This window comes from Rhinopithecus roxellana, chromosome 8 (genome assembly GCF_007565055.1).
Source record: "Rhinopithecus roxellana isolate Shanxi Qingling chromosome 8, ASM756505v1, whole genome shotgun sequence".
NCBI lineage: Eukaryota > Metazoa > Chordata > Mammalia > Primates > Cercopithecidae > Rhinopithecus > Rhinopithecus roxellana.
In genome coordinates, this window is record NC_044556.1 from 112,690,308 (window position 1) to 112,708,199 (window position 17,892).

General features: G+C 47.8%; 1 protein-coding gene across 1 annotated transcript in view; it reads right to left on the bottom strand.

Moving 5' to 3' along the window:
- Positions 1 to 4,670: 4,670 nt before the first annotated feature.
- LOC104663004 (ly6/PLAUR domain-containing protein 8) overlaps positions 4,671 to 17,892 on the bottom strand; it is a 55,446-nt gene continuing 42,224 nt past the window's right edge. The window contains 6 exon segments of the mRNA XM_030936152.1: positions 4,671 to 5,057; positions 5,060 to 5,104; positions 10,586 to 10,723; positions 12,044 to 12,208; positions 14,313 to 14,432; positions 14,813 to 14,916. Of these exon segments, the coding sequence (XP_030792012.1) occupies positions 4,867 to 5,057; positions 5,060 to 5,104; positions 10,586 to 10,723; positions 12,044 to 12,208; positions 14,313 to 14,432; positions 14,813 to 14,867 (714 nt within the window). The 5' untranslated portion in view covers positions 14,868 to 14,916 and the 3' untranslated portion in view covers positions 4,671 to 4,866.

Here is a 17,892-nt window from a genome sequence, read left to right on the forward strand (position 1 = left end):
AATTCTTCCCTAGGTGTTTTTTTCTTGTTGTTGTTGATTTTATTTTGTTTTTGTAGCTGTTATAAATTAAACTGCTTTCTTGATTTTTTTCAGATTGTTCAGTTAGCAAATGGAAATGCTACTGATTTTGCATGTTGACTTTGTATCCTCCAAGTTTACTGAGTTCATTTAGCAATTCTAACAGTTTTTGGCGTGATCTTAAGGTTTTTCTAACTATAAGATCATGCCATCTGCAAACAAGGACAATTTGACTTTTTTTTTTTTTTCTCGAGATGGAGTCTCCATCTCTCATCCAGGCTGGAGCGCAGTGGCGCCATCTCGGCTCACTGCAAGCTCTGCCTCCCGGGTTCAGGCCATTCTCCTGCCTCAGCCTCCCAAGTAGCTGGGACTACAGGTGCCCGCCACCACGCCCGGCTAATTTTTTTCTGTTTTTTAGTAGAGACAGGGTTTCACCATGTTAGCCAGGATGGTCCCAATCTCCTGATCTCGTGATCCGCCCACCTCAGCCTCCCAAAGTGCTGGGATTACAGGCGTGAGCCGCCGCGCCCACCTGACTTATTTTTTTTCTATTTTGAATGTCCTTTGTTTCTTTCTCTCGTCTAATTGCTTGGGCTAGAACTTTCAGAACTGCATTGAATAAAAGTGGTGACAGTGAACATCCTTGCCTTGTACCAGATCTTAAAGGAAAGGCTGGATGTTAGTTGGAGGTTAGCTGTGGATTTGTCATGCATTGCCTTGATTGTTTTGAGGCGTGTTCCTTCCATGCCCCGTTTGTCAAGGGTTTATCATGAAAAGACGATGAATGTATGTGACGTGAAATAAGCCAGGCACAAAAAGACAACTATTGCATGTTTTCACTCATGTGGGAACTAACGAAGTTTATCTCATGGATAGAAAGAGTAGAATGGTGGTTAACAGAGATTGGTTGAGGCAGGGGGGAGGTAGGGATAAAGAGAGGTTAATTAATGGGTAACAAAAATACATTTCAATAGAAGGACTAAGTTCTTGTGTTCAATAGCACAGTAGGCTATCGTTTTTGTATTTCACAATAGCTAAAGAGGAAGATTTGTGATGTTCCCAATACAAAAAAAATTGATACAAGTCTGAGGTGATGAATATCCCAGTTATCTTGATTTGATCATTATGTATTCTATGCATGTATCAAAATATCACATGTATCCCATAAATATATGTGCAATTATTATGTATACATTGAAAATGTACATTGAAGACACATAGTGATAAATGGTTTTTACTTTGGTTCAATTTATACTTCAGATTAAAGGTTATTTGGAGATTTAGTTCAAGAAACTTTTAGCTCAGATGTGCTAAACCCAGTCTTGAGCACAAAGAAAGGAACCCCACATCCTTCTTTTGTCTTCCTGGATGAGGCAGTGAGAAGGGGTCAAAAGGGCTTGGGGGTCTGATGGAAACAGTACCTTATCCTAACCCCTTCCATAAGGCAGAGTTGTTGCTGGGAAAAGCTGACCCCTAGGGACTCTTCTGCCTGTTGTCTTGAGTCCAGGTGTTGCTGAGTGAATGCTCAACTCACTGGGTTGTGAGCAGGGTGTTGCCCGTCACTTCCAGGAGGGGAGAGTGGAGATGCCTGGGGCTAGCATGCAGTGAACTGCATAGTGACCCAGGGGAACTATCGGAGAGGCTTTCATGTCTTCACTGGGGTGGGGGGTAGTTACAAGGGCACGTTTGTTGGTTTGCTGATGCTCATTAGACTGCACACATACATTTTATTGTATGTAAATCCTGCCTAAAATGTAATTCTGCATACAATTTCATTCTAAATAAAATAAACCAACATGGGCAAAAGAACTTTACTAATTACAAAGTACTGTGGAAAGATAAGGCCATTGTCATTAGTCCAACCATACAGTGTGTAGAATTCTGTGAAGTTTCTCAGACATGGGGGCTTATCCTAGAGCCCAGGCTGGGCCTAAGGAAAAGTTACCAGTAAGGGGCTTTAGCTTAGGTGCAAAGTACAAGACCTGGCTCAGGGGCCAGAGGACAAGAGTCTAGAGTTAAGCATGAACAGCCAGGAGGATAAAAAGGTAGACACACAGGCAGGAGTGGCACTCTGCTCAATTCCCTGCTCTGGGTAAGGAGGTGGGAGCCAGTAATGCAAATAGAAGTACATTAGGGTACTAGTTTATACTCCATTAACAGGATGAAAAGCATCTGCCCCTGGGCAGTACCCACTATTTCTGTTTAACTTTGCTGCTCTGTCTTTCTGCTCTCTTTCCACCTTCAGCCTGCAGTCTAGGTAAGCTTCCCAGAATGGAAACCCAATCCCACTCTTCCAATCTCACTTAACTATACATTGACTCCCCATGGCCTTCAATTTAAAGCCAGAGTCATCTACAATGCTGTGGAGACCTCCTGGGCTCTGTTCCTGCTTGCCCTTCATGCAGGCTCCCATGTGACCCTTTGCAGTTCCCCAAACATGTCGCTGCTTCCTCACATCAACATGGAGCAATGGGGCTTCCAGAAGACATTAAGAATGGGCTAGCTGGTAGTTCAGACAATGCAGATGGGAGGCAGAGAAGCCCCCGTTGCTGTCTGTGAGGCCATGGTGTCAGCAGCCACGGAGGGCCTAGGAAGGGTGAGTAAAGTGTATACAAGATTCTGAGACTGAGACAGAAGCAGCTGTAACCTTAGTGAGGTTGGCATCGTCAGAGGGAGCTGAGCAGGGGCAGTTCCTTCTACATCAGCATTTCTTGTGGCCCCTCTTCCCACTGTCTTTAGGGAGCACCTTCCAGACTGCAATCTTCTACTGTTAACATTTACTCCTTGCCAAGCTCTGTGCTAAGCTTCACAGGGAGAACTATGTTGACAGACCTCACAACCCCATGTAGCAGACCTTATCACTATCCCCATTATACACTTGGGGAAACTAAGGCCCAGAGAGGAAAAGTCTCTTGCTCAAGGTCCTGTGGCTGGATTTACGAGCATAAGTGATGGATGTCACTGCCAGCCCTGGCCCCTGGGCCATTCTGCACAGCCCTCCAGGCACTCTCTCTTTGTACTTATCAGCTGGCTACAGACAGAGCACTTAACTGAGAGTCCAATGGGTCATGGGGGATGGTGGAACTGTGGGAACAAAGAAGCATGATGCCTTCCTTACTCCTGGAGAAGAGCAACCCTGGACAGATGTCCAACCAGGAGCATCTATATGGAGTTTAAGTTGCTGAGAAATAAACTCCCATTGTGTGATTTTTTTTTTTTTACTAAGGTATACTTGTTATAGCAGCACAACCTAGCCTATTATATTAAGAAGTAATAGCAACTTTACAATGGAGAAACCTGAAAGATATTAACCTTAACCAAGGTTAACATCACCAGTAATATGACTCGTTGACATCACGTATCTCCTGATAAAATGCACTGAGACGGGCATATCATTGCCATGGTTTTCTTGCCAAAAATGCATAACCTCAATCTGATCACAAGAAAACTTCAGACGAGCTCAGATTGGGAAACATTCTACAAAATGGCCAATAATCTTCTTAATTATCGAGGTCTTGGTAGATGCCAGAACTGCCGCCATTTGAAGGAGACTGAGGGGACATGACAATTAAATGCAAAGAATTGGATCCTGGATCAGGAAAAAAAGACATCCATATAAACTGGTGAAATGCAAATGAGTTCTGTTCGTGAGCAATATTGTTTCTGGGAACATTTCCTGCTTTCAGTAACTGTACTGTGATTATCTAACGTGAACGTGAGGAGAAGCTGCATGAAGGAGATAGTGGAATTCTGTGTACTAATTTTTGCAAGTTTTCAGTAAGTCTAAAATTCCATTTCAAAATCACAAGCTGAAATCAGTAAGAGTACATGTGGTGATGAGTTGCCATCCGAGGACCTTTATGGTGGCTTTGTCCACGGTGCATTGCCAGCAATCCTGGCTAATGTTGACCCACATCAGTTTACAAAAAAATATTTATTACCGCAAACCCCATTTTTCCAAGCTCAGCTCAAGGCCCACCTTATTTACTAGACCTGGACCTCTGGGCATATTTGATTGAATGGTTTTCTTGCTCCCTTGGCGTTTGATATGGAGTTAGTAACTCTGTGTTTGATTACAAGCTCTCAGAGGGGCCGGACTGGGGCTCTGTGGCCACATTCCATTCTGCACAAGGCTGCAGAAAACTTCCTCAGCCAGGAATGGAGCCTGGCATGGCAGCCTTCCCAGTGACTTACTCATGCCCCTGCCTGGGAAGGCTAGTCAGTAGGAGCATGCTGGTCTTCAGCAGCCCCTCCAACCCTCCTTGGGCCCCCATCGTGATAGGACCCTGAGGTGATGCTGTTTTCTTCACTCGCTGTGGACCTCTGACCACAGTCAGGACAACTGTGGAAGAGCCATATATTGGCCAATACTGAAGGAGCTTCTGTACTGGGGTCAACACAGGCCTTATAAGGTAGGCAGGGGAGCTCCTTGTGTGTGACAGTGCGGATGGTGGCATGTCCATCCCCAGAGGTGCAGGGCTGCAAGGTCAAGGGGTTGGCTTCCCAGAAGCAAGATGAGCAGGGATGTCATCAGATCCCAGAAACAAACGTGCACAGTTTCAAAGGCAAGGACCCCACCTGCAGCCCAGGAGTGGGAGGTGGTGCTGGATAACGGCTCAAATGAGGCCCAGCCCAGAATGCATCAGGACAGATTTGGGCAGTGAATGAACCAGCGCTTTAGTAATGGAGAACAAGGCAGCTGTCGGCATTACCTGGAGACCTGTGACTCCCACTTACTGGGCAGTTAAATGGGGCAGGGCGGGGAAAGAGGGTGTCAGCACCCCATGGGGTGCTCTGGACCTCAGAGCAGCAGAAATGGGGTGCTGGGCAAAGTGCAGCCCCAGGACCTCAGGGCCGCAGTCCCAGCAGAAGGAGGCTGGCAAAGGCCAAGAGGCTGAGGGAAGCTTTGAAGCCCATGTTGTGGGAAGTGGTCGGTGTAGACATGGGGGTCAAGCTGTTTACATTTGCACACTCAAACTTTCGAAAGATGACTCCTCCAAAAGTCTTATTTTCTCCAGACAGGAACTGACAGGTGGCGTACTGACATTGGAACAGCCTTTCACCACGAGACTGTTAGACTCAGTGTCTGTGAATGCAAAGGAGACAGGAGGGACGCCACTCAGTCCTTTGTCCTTCCACCCACGCCTGCTCTCAGTTTGTCACCTGCAGCGTGCTGGCCCGGTGACCGGCAAGAGCTGGTGTGCTCCTGAAACCCAGGCAGGAAGGAGCCTGCATGTTCAGAGTCAAGAACACCATGTGGCAATAGCAGAGAGACCCTGGAGGTCAGAGGCCTAGACTCCCACCCCCACCTGACCCTGGAGGAAGCAGACTCCTGGAGGCGAGTGGCCAGCCCAGGCTAAACAGTGAAGGTCAGAGCTGGACCTGGGACTCACATCTCCTGTGTTCCTGTGTAGCTGGAAGGTGAGGAAATCAGGATCAGGTTCCAAAGGCAGTTCTCTGTTCTCAGTTCAGGAAGGGGTCAGTACCTTGGGCTCCTCTGTTCTCAGTTCAGGAAGGGGTCAGTACCTTGGGCTCCCCCTCCCCTTCCAGGCTTTGTTTTCTGTCCTCGCTCGTCTCTGGACCTGAGTCCTCCCTGCCCGAGTTTTCCCCGAGAAGAAGGAAGGACCACCAGGAGGGATGTAAGAGACCACGTCTTGTCTCTGCCGTAAATTGGGGTTCTGCTATGTTTAATCATGTTTTGAGATTCAGGTACCAGAAAAAGGCCTAGGGCGCTTGTACAGAAGACGTAGTTATGATAGCAGCCACCGGTTATTGAGCACGTACTGTGTGCCCCGATTGCTCTGTCAGCTGCAATTCACACAGCCCTGGAGGCAGGCACCTCACAGAGGCCAAGGGACTCACGGAGGCGAAGTGACTCCACTCACCACTTGTCAGAGGCAGGGCTGCAATTTGAGTTCAAGGCCGGCTCTAGGACTAGGCATGGTGGCTCACGCCTGTAATCTTAGCACTTTGGGAGGCTGAGGTGAGAGGATTACTTGAAGCCAGGAGTTTGAGACCAGACTGGGAAACATTGTCTCTACAAAAAATTAAAAAGTTATCCAGGGGTGGTGGCACGTGCCTGCAGTCCACTACTGGGGAGGCTGAGATGGGAGATTGACTTGAGCCAGGAGTTTGAGGTGGCAGTGAGCCAGCGATCACACCCCTGCATTCTAACCTGGACGACAGAGCAAGACCCTGTCTCGAACAGCAGCAACAACAATGGCTGATTCTAAACTTGCTTGGAAAAGGAGTGGGAAACCTCCAAATGCTGTTTTATAGCAAGCATCAGTGCTGACGTTTTTTGTTTTGAGATGGAGTCTCGCTCTGTCGTCCAGGCTGGAGTGCAGTGGTGCAATCTTGGCTCACTGAAGGCTCCATCCCCCAGGTGCAAGCGGTTCTCCTGCCTCAGCCTCCAGAGTAGTTGGGACTACAGGTGCATGCCACCACACCAGGCTAATTTTTGTATTTCTAGTGGAGATGGGGTTTCACTATGTTGGCCAGGCTGATCTTGAACTCCTGACCTCAAGTGATCAGCCTGCCTTGGCCTCTCAAAGAGCTGGGATTACAGGCATGAGCCACCGCACCTGGCCGGTGCTGAAGACTGAGTTAGAGTGAGTTAAAGAGGTGTGTTTCATGGAATATTTCTACTGTATTTAAAAAAGTGATCTTGGCCAGGCGCGGTGGCTCAAGCCTGTAATCCCAGCACTTTGGGAGGCCGAGACGGGTGGATCACGAGGTCAGGAGATCGAGACCATCCTGGCTAACACGGTGAAACCCCGTCTCTACTAAAAAATACAAAAAAAATCTAGCCGGGCGAGGTGGCGGCGCCTGTAGTCCCAGCTACTCGGGAGGCTGAGGCAGGAGAATGGCGTGAACCCAGGAGGCGGAGCTTGCAGTGAGCTGAGATCCGGCCACTGCACTCCAGCCTGGGCGACAGAGCGAGACTCCGTCTCAAAAAAAAAAAAAAAAAAAAGTGACCTTGAACAAAAAGAAACAAAAATACCCCTACATTTATGATAGCTTTGATCTGTCTGGCTTTCAGCGTAAGTCAAGTCCTATGAGAAAGAAGAAAATCGATCCCTTTTATCAGACCTGGGGACAAGATAAGTAGACAGAGAAAAATCTTTCTGATGTCATGTTGCCTTAGGACACAGCTTTAGAATTAAAAATCACAGCAGTTTAGACATCCCAGAAATGTTAAAAGTGAAAGGCGCTTTAAATGGATATTACTAAGGAAAGAAGCCGTTTGGAAAAGGCTACATACTGTATGATTTCAACTATAGGATAGCGTGGAAAAGGCAAAACTCCGGAGGCAATAACAAAGACCAGTGGTTGTCAGAGCTTAGAGGGCAGGGAGGGGTGAGTAGGTAGAGCACAGAGGAATCTGAAGGCAGTGGAAATGCTCTATATGGTGCTACTACAGTGGTGGACGTATATCATTATAATTTGTCCAAACTCACGGAATATACAACACCAAGGGGAGCCCTAATGTAAGCTGTCAACTTTGGATGATGCTGTATCAATGCAGCCTCATTGCTTAGAACAAATGTACCTCTCTGGTGAGGATGTTGGCAGCGGGGAGATTATGCTCTGGTAGGATGTTGGCAGTGGGGAGGTTATGCTCTGGTGGGTATGATGGCAGCAGAGAGATTATGCTCTGGTGGGGATGTTGGCAGCGGGGAGGTTATGCTCTGGTGGGTATGATGGCAGCAGAGAGATTATGCTCTGGTGGGATGTTGGCAGTGAGGAGGTTATGCTCTGGTGGGGATGTTGGCAGCGAGGAGGTTATGCTCTGTGGGTATGATGGCAGCAAGGAGGTTATGCTCTGGTGAGGATGTTGGCAGCGGGGAGGTTATGCTCTGGTGGGATGTTGGCAGCAGGGAGGTTATGCTCTGGTGGGGATGTTGGCAGCAGGGGAGATTATGCTCTGGTGGGATGTTGGCAGCAGGGAGGTTATGCTCTGGTGGGGATGTTGGCAGCGGGGAGGTTATGCTCTGGTGGGGATGTTGGCAGCGGGGAGGTTATGCTCTGGTGGGGATGTTGGCAGCGGGGAGGTTATGCTCTGGTGGGGATGTTGGCAGCGGGGAGGTTATGCTCTGGTGGGATGTTGGCAGCGGGGAGGTTATGCTCTGTGGGTATGATGGCAGCAAGGAGGTTATGCTCTGGTGGGGATGTTGGCAGCGGGGAGGTTATGCTCTGGTGGGGATGTTGGCAGCGGGGAGATTATGCTCTGGTGGGATGTTGGCAGCGGGGAGGTTATGCTCTGTGGGTATGATGGCAGCAAGGAGGTTATGCTCTGGTGAGGATGTTGGCAGCGGGGAGGTTATGCTCTGGTGGGGATGTTGGCAGTGGGGAGGTTATGCTCTGGTGAGGATGTTGGCAGCGGGGAGGTTATGCTCTGGTGGGATGTTGGCAGCAGGGAGGTTATGCTCTGGTGGGGATGTTGGCAGCAGGGGAGATTATGCTCTGGTGGGATGTTGGCAGCAGGGGAGGTTATGCTCTGGTGGGGATGTTGGCAGCGGGGAGGTTATGCTCTGGTGGGGATGTTGGCAGCGGGGAGGTTATGCTCTGGTGGGGATGTTGGCAGCTGGGGAGGTTATGCATGTCAGGTAGATGGGAAATTTCTATCACTTCCGCCCAATTTTGCTGTGAATCTAAAACTACTCTGAAAAATAAAGTGTATTTTAAAAAAATAGTAAAAAGACGTTCAGGGCTGGGCGCTGTGGCTCACTCCTGTAATCCCAGCACCTTGGGAGACCAAGGCAGGCAGATCACCTGAGGTCAGGTGTTTGAGACCAGCCTGGCCAACATGGCGAAACCCCGTCTGTATTAAAAATACAAAAGGCAGTCGGGTATGGTGGCACATGTCTATAATCCCAGCTACCCAGGAAGCGGAGGCAGGAGAATCGCTTGAACGCAGGAGAATCGCTTGAACCCAGGAGACTGAGGTTGCAGTGAGCTCGGATCGCACCACCGCACTCCAGCCTGGGTGACAGAGCAAGACCTCATCTCAAAAAACAAAAAAAACAAAAAAAAAGAGGTTCAGTATAAGCGGTTTTTGACACCGCTGAAAAATCCATAATTACAGTTAAACACTGATTTATGATGCTAGAATTGACACTTAACAAATATTTAAATGAAACTGTACCTGGACATTAGTGCTCTTAAACTCTTATTATTTGGAGTCATATTTTGGCAGAGACTGGCTTGTTGTTCATTTTAGCTTCATGCCTCTTTCTTTCCTTCGGGGTCATACTACCTGACTATGTCAGGCTCCCTTACAGCCAAGATGACTGTCTTACTGGGTCCTAACCAGTGAACTGTGGGAGGAAGTGATGCATTCACATCCAAGCCCAACCCACAGAAACCCACCTGCCTTCCTCCACTACCTCTCTATCCTACTGCTGGCAAAGGATACAGCACAGAGCTGCCAAGACCTGGGGAGTGGGGGCCAGAGCTACGGGACAGAAGGAAACTATGGCCTGGACTCTGCAATTAACTGCTCCAGCAAGAAATAAACATCTATTGTATTGAGCCATAGGCTTTGGAGGTTGTTCTTTAACTCTTTAACTAGTTAAGGTTTCTAAATCTTCTTAGCTTTAATTTCTAAGACAGTGTATACTGACAGATGGAGTCCACATAAACAGAAGTTCTTTGGGGCCCTCAATAATTTTTAAGACATAGAGTCTTAACAGAGGGCCTGAGATCACAAGATTTGAGAACTACTGATGGCCTCTAATGTCCCTCTAACACAACCTGAATCGCTAAGAAAGAGGGGAGGCATGGAGGAAGTGCTGGTTTGCCCCATTTGTTTCCTGCGTAATTGCTGTACGTCAGATATTGATGCCATCTGGATACTCACTGAAGTGCCTGGACTTAAGATGTCCACCCAAGGGAAAGGAGAACAGGTGAAAAAGGAAGAGCCATGGCTGGGAGGACACAGGAAGGCCACTCGCACAGCCAGCACCCACCCAGGACATTGCTGGTGTTATTAACACCAATTAACTCACCTTAACTAGTATATTTAATAACCTTTAACTCTTTGGGCAAATGTTAGATATGTATGTTTTACAATGGTTAGTATCAAATTGCTTTTGTAGAAAAGGACAATTGGTTGGACTTTAAAACCCAATTTGACTCTTTCCGCCAGGTGATCCAAGCTACCAAAAGCCAACACCTCTTAGTGACAAGTAGAGAAGAAAAATGTAGATATAAAAGGAAATAAAAGTTGCACCAACCCTCACCTACAGAATGATGCAACCTGGTAAAGAAGTAAATGTGAGGAGGGGTGTGATGCGCTTAGACAAACGTGACTGGATTACAAGCCACAGGAGAATAGAGTTCGAGGGAAGCGTAGCCCAGGATAAACAGCTCTGGTCTAAGAAGGCAAAAATAGCAACAAGCTCAAGGCTACATGAACAGCCTCTTTATTTAAAGACATTATGACCTTTATCCCCTTTGTTCCACTACTCCCCTGGTCCTTCTGTGTTAACCCAGAATTTATGAACCAAGACTTGACATGTTCCCAGCTCAAGTCCCATAGAGGAATTGGAGCTACAAGACTTACCATTCTCAAATTCTGCAACTAGAAGGACACACTGTTCTTCTTCATAACATTTCCAGGGATTCCCACGACAGGAAGTGCCATTAGATTCATAACAGGCAAGGCACTCTGTGTTGCTGGACACATTCTTCCGGGGAGGGTCTGGAACAGTCAGAGTCATTGCTCAAGACAGTGTTATCATACAGAACATGGGAGGAAGGGGATAGGCAAGCAAAGAAACCACCAGAGATCCTGAGAACGGAGCAATTACATCCTTGGGAATCTCAGATCTAGCCTTGAAAACACCATGTCCCCTCAAAATATTTATTACACACAGCTCCACAGATCTGTCCTTACAGACTGTCTAGTCTTCAAGAACTATGGCCATCAGTGCGTTGGGGTGTAGACTGAGAAAGGTAAGATTCTGAGCTAAAACCAAACTATAGTCAACATCAACATTAGCCATCATGAACATTTGCCAACAAGTGGGTGACTGTTACCAAATCTTGCTCTGAACAAATAAACACAGGCCATTATTTAACATTATGACTAGAAGAAAAAAATGTATAATGAGACCAGCTCTGCTCTTAATTAACTGTGCTTTACGACCATGGCCAATAAACTTTGCCTTTTCAGCCACATTTTCTGTTTTTCAAAGAGACCTTTGGTGTAGATCAGCAGGTCTCAAATCACGGTCCAGGATGTCCTGAGTCCCTGAGACCTTACAGGGAGTGCTGCAGGGCTCAAACCATCGTCATGATAATACTAAAATATTATTTACTTATTTCACTCTCTTTCTCTTGTGAACATAAATTGGGGTTTTCCAGAGGCTCCATGATGCGTGAGACTGTAACAGAGTAAATGCACAAGTAAATATGAGAATCCAGCTGTCTTCTATTAAGTCAGAAACTAAAGAATTTGCAAAAAGTATAATAACAATGCTACCCTTCCCATTGTATATGTTTCTTTTGGAAAATATATTAATGTTGATGTGTCATGGGTTTTGGTTATTTTGGCGAACTAGTTACAATTTCTAAATTTTCTTAGCTTTAATTTCTAAGACAGTGTGTATTGACAGATGGAGTCCACATAAACAAAAGTTCTTTGGGGGCCTCAATAATTTTTAAGACATAGTGTCTTAACAGAGGGCCTGAGATCACAAAATTTGAGAACTACTGATGGGAACTAATGTCCGTGTCGCACTACTTGCAATATCTGTCTTCACTAAGAAAGAGGGGAAGTGCTGGTTTGCCCCATTTGTTTCCTGTGTAATTGCTGTAAGTCAGATGTTGATGCCATCTAGATACTCACTGAAGTGCCTGGACTTGAGATGTCCACCCAAGGGTAAGGAGAACAGGTGAAAAAGGAAGAGCCAGGGCTGGAAGGACAGAGGAAGGCCACTCACACGGTCAACACCCACCCAGGGCATCACCCACACAGCCAGTGCCCACCCAGGGCATCCCCCATGTGGCCAGCACCCACCCAGGGCATCGCTGGTGTTGCTGCACTCCTTTCCTTGGCAGCACTGGCTTACAAAATGAAAGTGTTCTTTAGCAGACACGTGGACAGTGAAGGCTGTAGCTTGTGTCTCCTCACTGCAGTTCTCCGCGGAGCAGAACATTTTCTGGTATAATCTGATTAGTGTCTCTACACAAAGACAAACACAGACTGTCAACCCCGATAAGGAGGAGGTATGGGGAGGGTGGAGACCCGGAACAGCAACTGTTTCAGGCAAAGGCAGAAAATGCAACCTCGATGTAATGCAGTTTTGAAGACACTGGAGAGGGTTTTCTGGAAAAAATAATAATTCTTCCCCATCAGGTAGCCCCTCCTTTGAGCAGGAGACTATCAGAAGTGCAGGTTAAACTCCAGGCAAAAGTTATTGGGAGCCTGAAAATGGGTGGTCCAGGTGAGCAGTCCCTGAAGCCACCGGTAGGTAAGTCCTAAGATCTGTAAAAACGATCAAACAGACATGATGAGCCTTATGTACAATATGACATCCACAGTTCCTGCCTAAAAATTGAACCTGAATCCAGTCAAGCTTCTAGCCAGAGCTATCTAATATGGTAGCCACTAGCTATTTGTGCCTATTTAAATTTAAATCTTATTGATTAAAATCAAATCAAATTTAAAATTAAGCTCCTCAGTCAGAGCAGCCATATATGAAGTGCTCAGTGGCCATATGTGACTGCAGAACGGCATGGTGTTCACACAGATACTTCCACCACTGAAGAAAGTACTACTGGACAGCCCTGATTACCTACGCAAGAAATACTGAGAAGAGGAGAGCAAGTTATGTCATACCACTAGGAAGCAATCAACCACAGCTAGAACATGGGACAGCTACAGGGCAAGTGACCCATTTCTCCAACAAACCAATAGGATTGAACAAAAAATGACGGAAGCTCTTATAAAATAAGTTAGGTTTAACAGACCTAACAGCAAAATGGGGGATGTGGCTGGGATCCTAATTCCACACGTAGACCATATCATGACATCTTTGAAACAATTAAGAAATGTTTAAGATGGCCTGGGTATTAGAAGAAATTAAAGAAATACAGTTAACTTTCTCAGGTATGATAACAGTATGTGTCTTAGTTCATTTTGTATTGCTATACCAGAATATCATGGACTGGGTAATCTATAAAGAGAATAAATTTATTGTTTACAGTCCTAGAGTCTGCAAAGTACATCAAAGTGCCAGCCTCTGGTGAAGACTTTCTTCTGCATCATCCCACGGCAGAAGGGCAAGAGAGAGTGAGAGCAAGTGAGGGAAAGAGGGGGCCAGACTCCCTTTTATCAGGAACCCACCTCCACACTCACGACATTAATGCATTTGCAAGGGCGGAGTCCTCATGGCCTAATCACCTCTGAATGTCCCACCTCTTAATGCCATCACAATGGCAATTAAGTTTCAACATTAGTTTTGGAGGGAATATTCAAACCATAGCAATATGGCAGTTATGTAAAAAAAATTATGATCAGAGATAGTGAAGTATTTATGGAGAAAATGACCAATGACATGTACACACATACGCATATATATGTGTGTGTCATGTCTATTTAGATAATGTTTAATTTAAAATACCATAGCCAAAAATACTATAGTAAGAAAAAAAACTATAGTGAAGAAATAGCTAAATGTTTAACTGCCGACACAGGGTAGTGGTTACAGGGCAGTTCATTGTACTCTTCTTCCTACTTTAAACATACACGAAGTGCGTTTGAACGTGTCTATTACAAAAAAGTTAAGAAGAAATCTAAGTGCCCTGAGAAAGAGGGTGCAATAGTGGTTACACTCCACATGCCCTGTGGGGGGGTCTTGAATGAAGGAAAGTATGTTTGATCCAGAAGAGGAGGAACCATGAGGGAGAGATAAAAGGGCTGGGAAAAGGAAGAATGAAAGCTTCCAGAGCAAATCTGCCTGGTAATTTAACTAAGAGCTGCCCTTGCTTCTCACATCCAGGTACATGCATCTAGAATGAAGCTTTGTGATCAAGGGCATCGGTGTCCAAAACACGAGGGTCTCCCATCTGCTTTGACCCCGTGTTCTTGTCTGGCTCCTGCTTGTGTCAGCCATGCGTTGTTTCTCCTGGGAGTCACCTTTGTGGTTTCCTCTCTCCGTGGACAGCATGTCCCCATCTCTGCCTTTCTTTCCTGCCTGGACGTCGTCTCCAGCTCCCTCCCGGTGCAAGCCCCAGAGGCGGGAAGGACACACACACCACCTCCCCCCCCCCCGCCCCCCACTCACCTGGAGAGGAGCTGGCTGAGGAGCTGACACAGCTGGTGTTGGCATGCGAGGGACATTCAGAGGCAGTGCTGTTGACACAGGATTGTTCCCATGAATTACACTGCACACAGCTCAGAGATTCTGAGGACACAAGACGTCCAACACCAGTCAACATTCAGTAGACATTTATGGAGCATACTCTAGGAAAGCACTGCTCCCACCTTGCAGTAAAAGACAGATGGGATGGCATCCCTGCCCTCTGGGGATCCCTGAAATTGATGCTATAAGATGAGCCACCCTAATTAGTTTCTCCCACTGCTCACTATTCCCCAGTGGAAAGATCCAATCTTCAACAACAATACAGAGTGGCCCCTTGAAAGCAGGCTGCACAGACAGGTCTCATGGTCATCACTAACCATAATGTAACATGCGAGGCCCTCGGGGCTTTGAGAGCAAGAAGACACTGGTGAGGTGGAAAAGAGGGTCTCCATCCTAAAAAGGGGCCACGTGAGCTCTCCTACCTACAGCTGCAACAACAAGCACTGCAGTGATACCAGCAACGAGGACGCCCTTCATGGTGCTGGAGCTGACTTCTCCCAAGGATGGGGGCCACAGGGCCTCGAGCCTGAAGAGACACAAAAAAGGCAGCCCCGGGGCCTTGGAGGGCTGCCTGTCATCCCCTGCGGGTTTTAATCACACGGTAACAAGCCCAGTACTCAGTCCAACCTTGGCACAGAAAGAATCAAAATCCTGAGCTGGGAGCACAAAGCTGACTCCACCCTGCTGCAGACAGAGGTCCGAGTTTCCTGAGTCTCAGCCTGCAGGAGCATCTACACGCGGGTGTGAAACACAGCCAGGGGCCGTTTCCCATGGGGCCAAGGCAGTTGCAAAATGTGTGGGCAGATGAATTTTTGGTTTCACTTTTGGGACGGGGTCCAAGAAGACAGAGCTGGGCTGGGGTCTGTGCCCCTCCACTCCCACAGAGCACAATGTCCCTCCTGCAGCCAGTCTCTCACTGCATCCGTATTTTACACTTAGGGGTTCTGTTGCTGCCACCCGCCACCACCTCCGCAATAGGCAAACATCTATTGAGCACTTACTCCATTCCAAGCACTTTACAGGTATTAATTTATGTAATTCATCTACTGGAGCAGGCAGGTACTATTATTAGCATCCTAAGAAAAATCAAGCCTTAGAAGGATTGGGTATTGCACTGAAAGTCAAGGTCTTACTTCTGGGAAATATCAGAACTGGAGTTTAGCCTATGTCCCTAACCGCTAGCCCACACTGCTTTCCACTATTCCCACAGTCCTGGGCCTGCAGCACTAAATCAGAGTTCCCCATGCACTTCTGAAGAGTGTGTCACCAATCTCTCTGCACCTTGCATTCCCTGCCTGCAGATTGTCTGAGTTAGACCTTTGAGGACTGCAAAGGCTTGGTCACATTCATTAGAATTCGAAAGAACTCCCAGAATTCCAACTTGCTTGTGTATCAAAGCAGCAGAGAGCAGGTGTGTGGCTCTGGCCTGAGCCCTTCTTGATCATTATCTCATTTACTGTATACACGGTCACTGTGAGCCACGCATGGCTATTTACGATTCTTTGATTCTTCGAGGGTAGATAAAATGAAACATTCTGTTTCTCAGTAGCACTGGCTACATTCCCAATGCTCAGGGGCCACATGTGGCTGGTGGCCGCAGTATTGGCCAAGGCAGGCACAGGACACTCCCATCATTGCGGGGAGTCCCAGTGGACAGTACTGTAGTACAGCAGAGGCTATTAGCCCCACTCTACAGGCGGGAAAACTGCAGCAAAGAGGGATAGCGAAGTAGCCCAAGCTCGCTCCACCTAGAAGGCAAAGCCGTGCTCTATTCTAGGCCCTTCCGGCTCCAAAGCCAGGGTGCACGGTAATAGCTGCTACTTATGAAACAGAATCGCCTTCATCTGGAAGCCCCTACTCCCACCTCACCACACATAGGCACATCACACCACACACACACACCACACCCTACACAACACACACCACATCACACACACCACACACCCTACGGTGATACCCTGGTTGACTTATTAGGGTTGGTAAAGAGGAAGGGAAACCAGTTGTTCTGGGAGAAGAGGCCCATCCATGATGTCAATGACCCCACCATTTAGATCCAAGGAGGAAAATAAAGCATGTCTGGTCTGGAGCTTGTAGCAAACATGCGGCAGCCCTGCACCCCTACATGCCTGGGCACCCCTACATGCCCGGGCACACCCCGTCAGGCCCTGGCACCCCTCCAGGCCTGGAACCCCAGCTGCTTGCTTTTCTCCTCAGTGGGAAAAGAGTTTCAGGGGCCTGGCCTTCTGGGAAAAGGCTTCTCAAGCCTCATAGTGTGATGGAGGAGGGGAAAGGAGAGGATGAGATGAGATGAGAAGGAGATCCCAGCAGCATGTCAAGTGCACAGATCACCTCAGCCTATGGTGAAGACCTGACACTAGCCTCATTTTCAGGGAGACATGATGGAGGCCCAGAGAGGTCAGGACCTGACCCAGGGGCACACAGCAGAGAAACAGAGCCTGGGAGTGACCCCATAGCAGGACCCAGGGCCATGCTCACCACCACCTCTGTGGGTAAGAGGGACCAGTGAAGCTGGGGCCAAGGCAGGGCCCACCTGGGACAGGAGAAGAAGTGGCATCTGAGGCTGTTTCACTAGGTACTTCCCATGTGCAAAGTTTTATTGTGGAATCTTTTCAACAGCCTGGCAGGGTCCTGCTATAATTGCTTTCATCTTCCACAGAGAAAGCTGGAGCTCAGAGAGGCTGTGAGGACACAAAACCACACAGAATGAAGGATGCCACACACAGAATGATGCACAGAAGACACACACATACTGCACACAAACCACACACGGAACAGCAGATGGCAAAACAACAAGAAAACTACGTCCCCAGCCCACATCCTCCCTGAACTCCAGACTCCCCTCTCCTGAGCATACGACTGCCTAGGGCAATGCCAAAGGAGCAAGGGCCACAAGAATGTCCTGGACCTGGCCAGGGAAGGACCTGAGCTGGTCCTGAATGCCCTTCCTGTGGTTTCAACTTCTCCCAGGGCTCGGGCCCTGGCCTTGCAGTCCTCTCACTTTCTGGATCTGGCCTGGTGATTGTCCTACAGAAGGAGGATCCCGGTAGAAGCTTAGTGCTGGTGTGGGAGAGGCCTTATATAGCAGGTGGCCGTACAATCAAAAAGCACAGCTGCTTCTGGGGAGGGACCTCTGGGTCAGACAGGCTAAGGCTTCTGGCTGTCAGACTGTGCCCTGGCCAATAGGGCTACAGGCTGCTCAACTCTTTGGCATCTGTGCAGCTCGTGTCCTCTCTCAGACCTCTAGGAATTGGGAACAACTTTGGTCAAGGCCTGCCTTTGGCAAAATGTAAAGAGGAGTAAGTTATCTTCCACACTCTCCCAGTCTCCTCACACTGTGCCATGGGTGCTCCTGGTTTTGAGTGTGGACTTGAGTTATCTTCCCTCCTCAGCTTTACACTGTCTTGGCACTTTACACACAGACACATACACGGTGGGGAGTGGGGGGAGCCCACTCATCCGAGGAGGCAGAGGTTGAGGGATA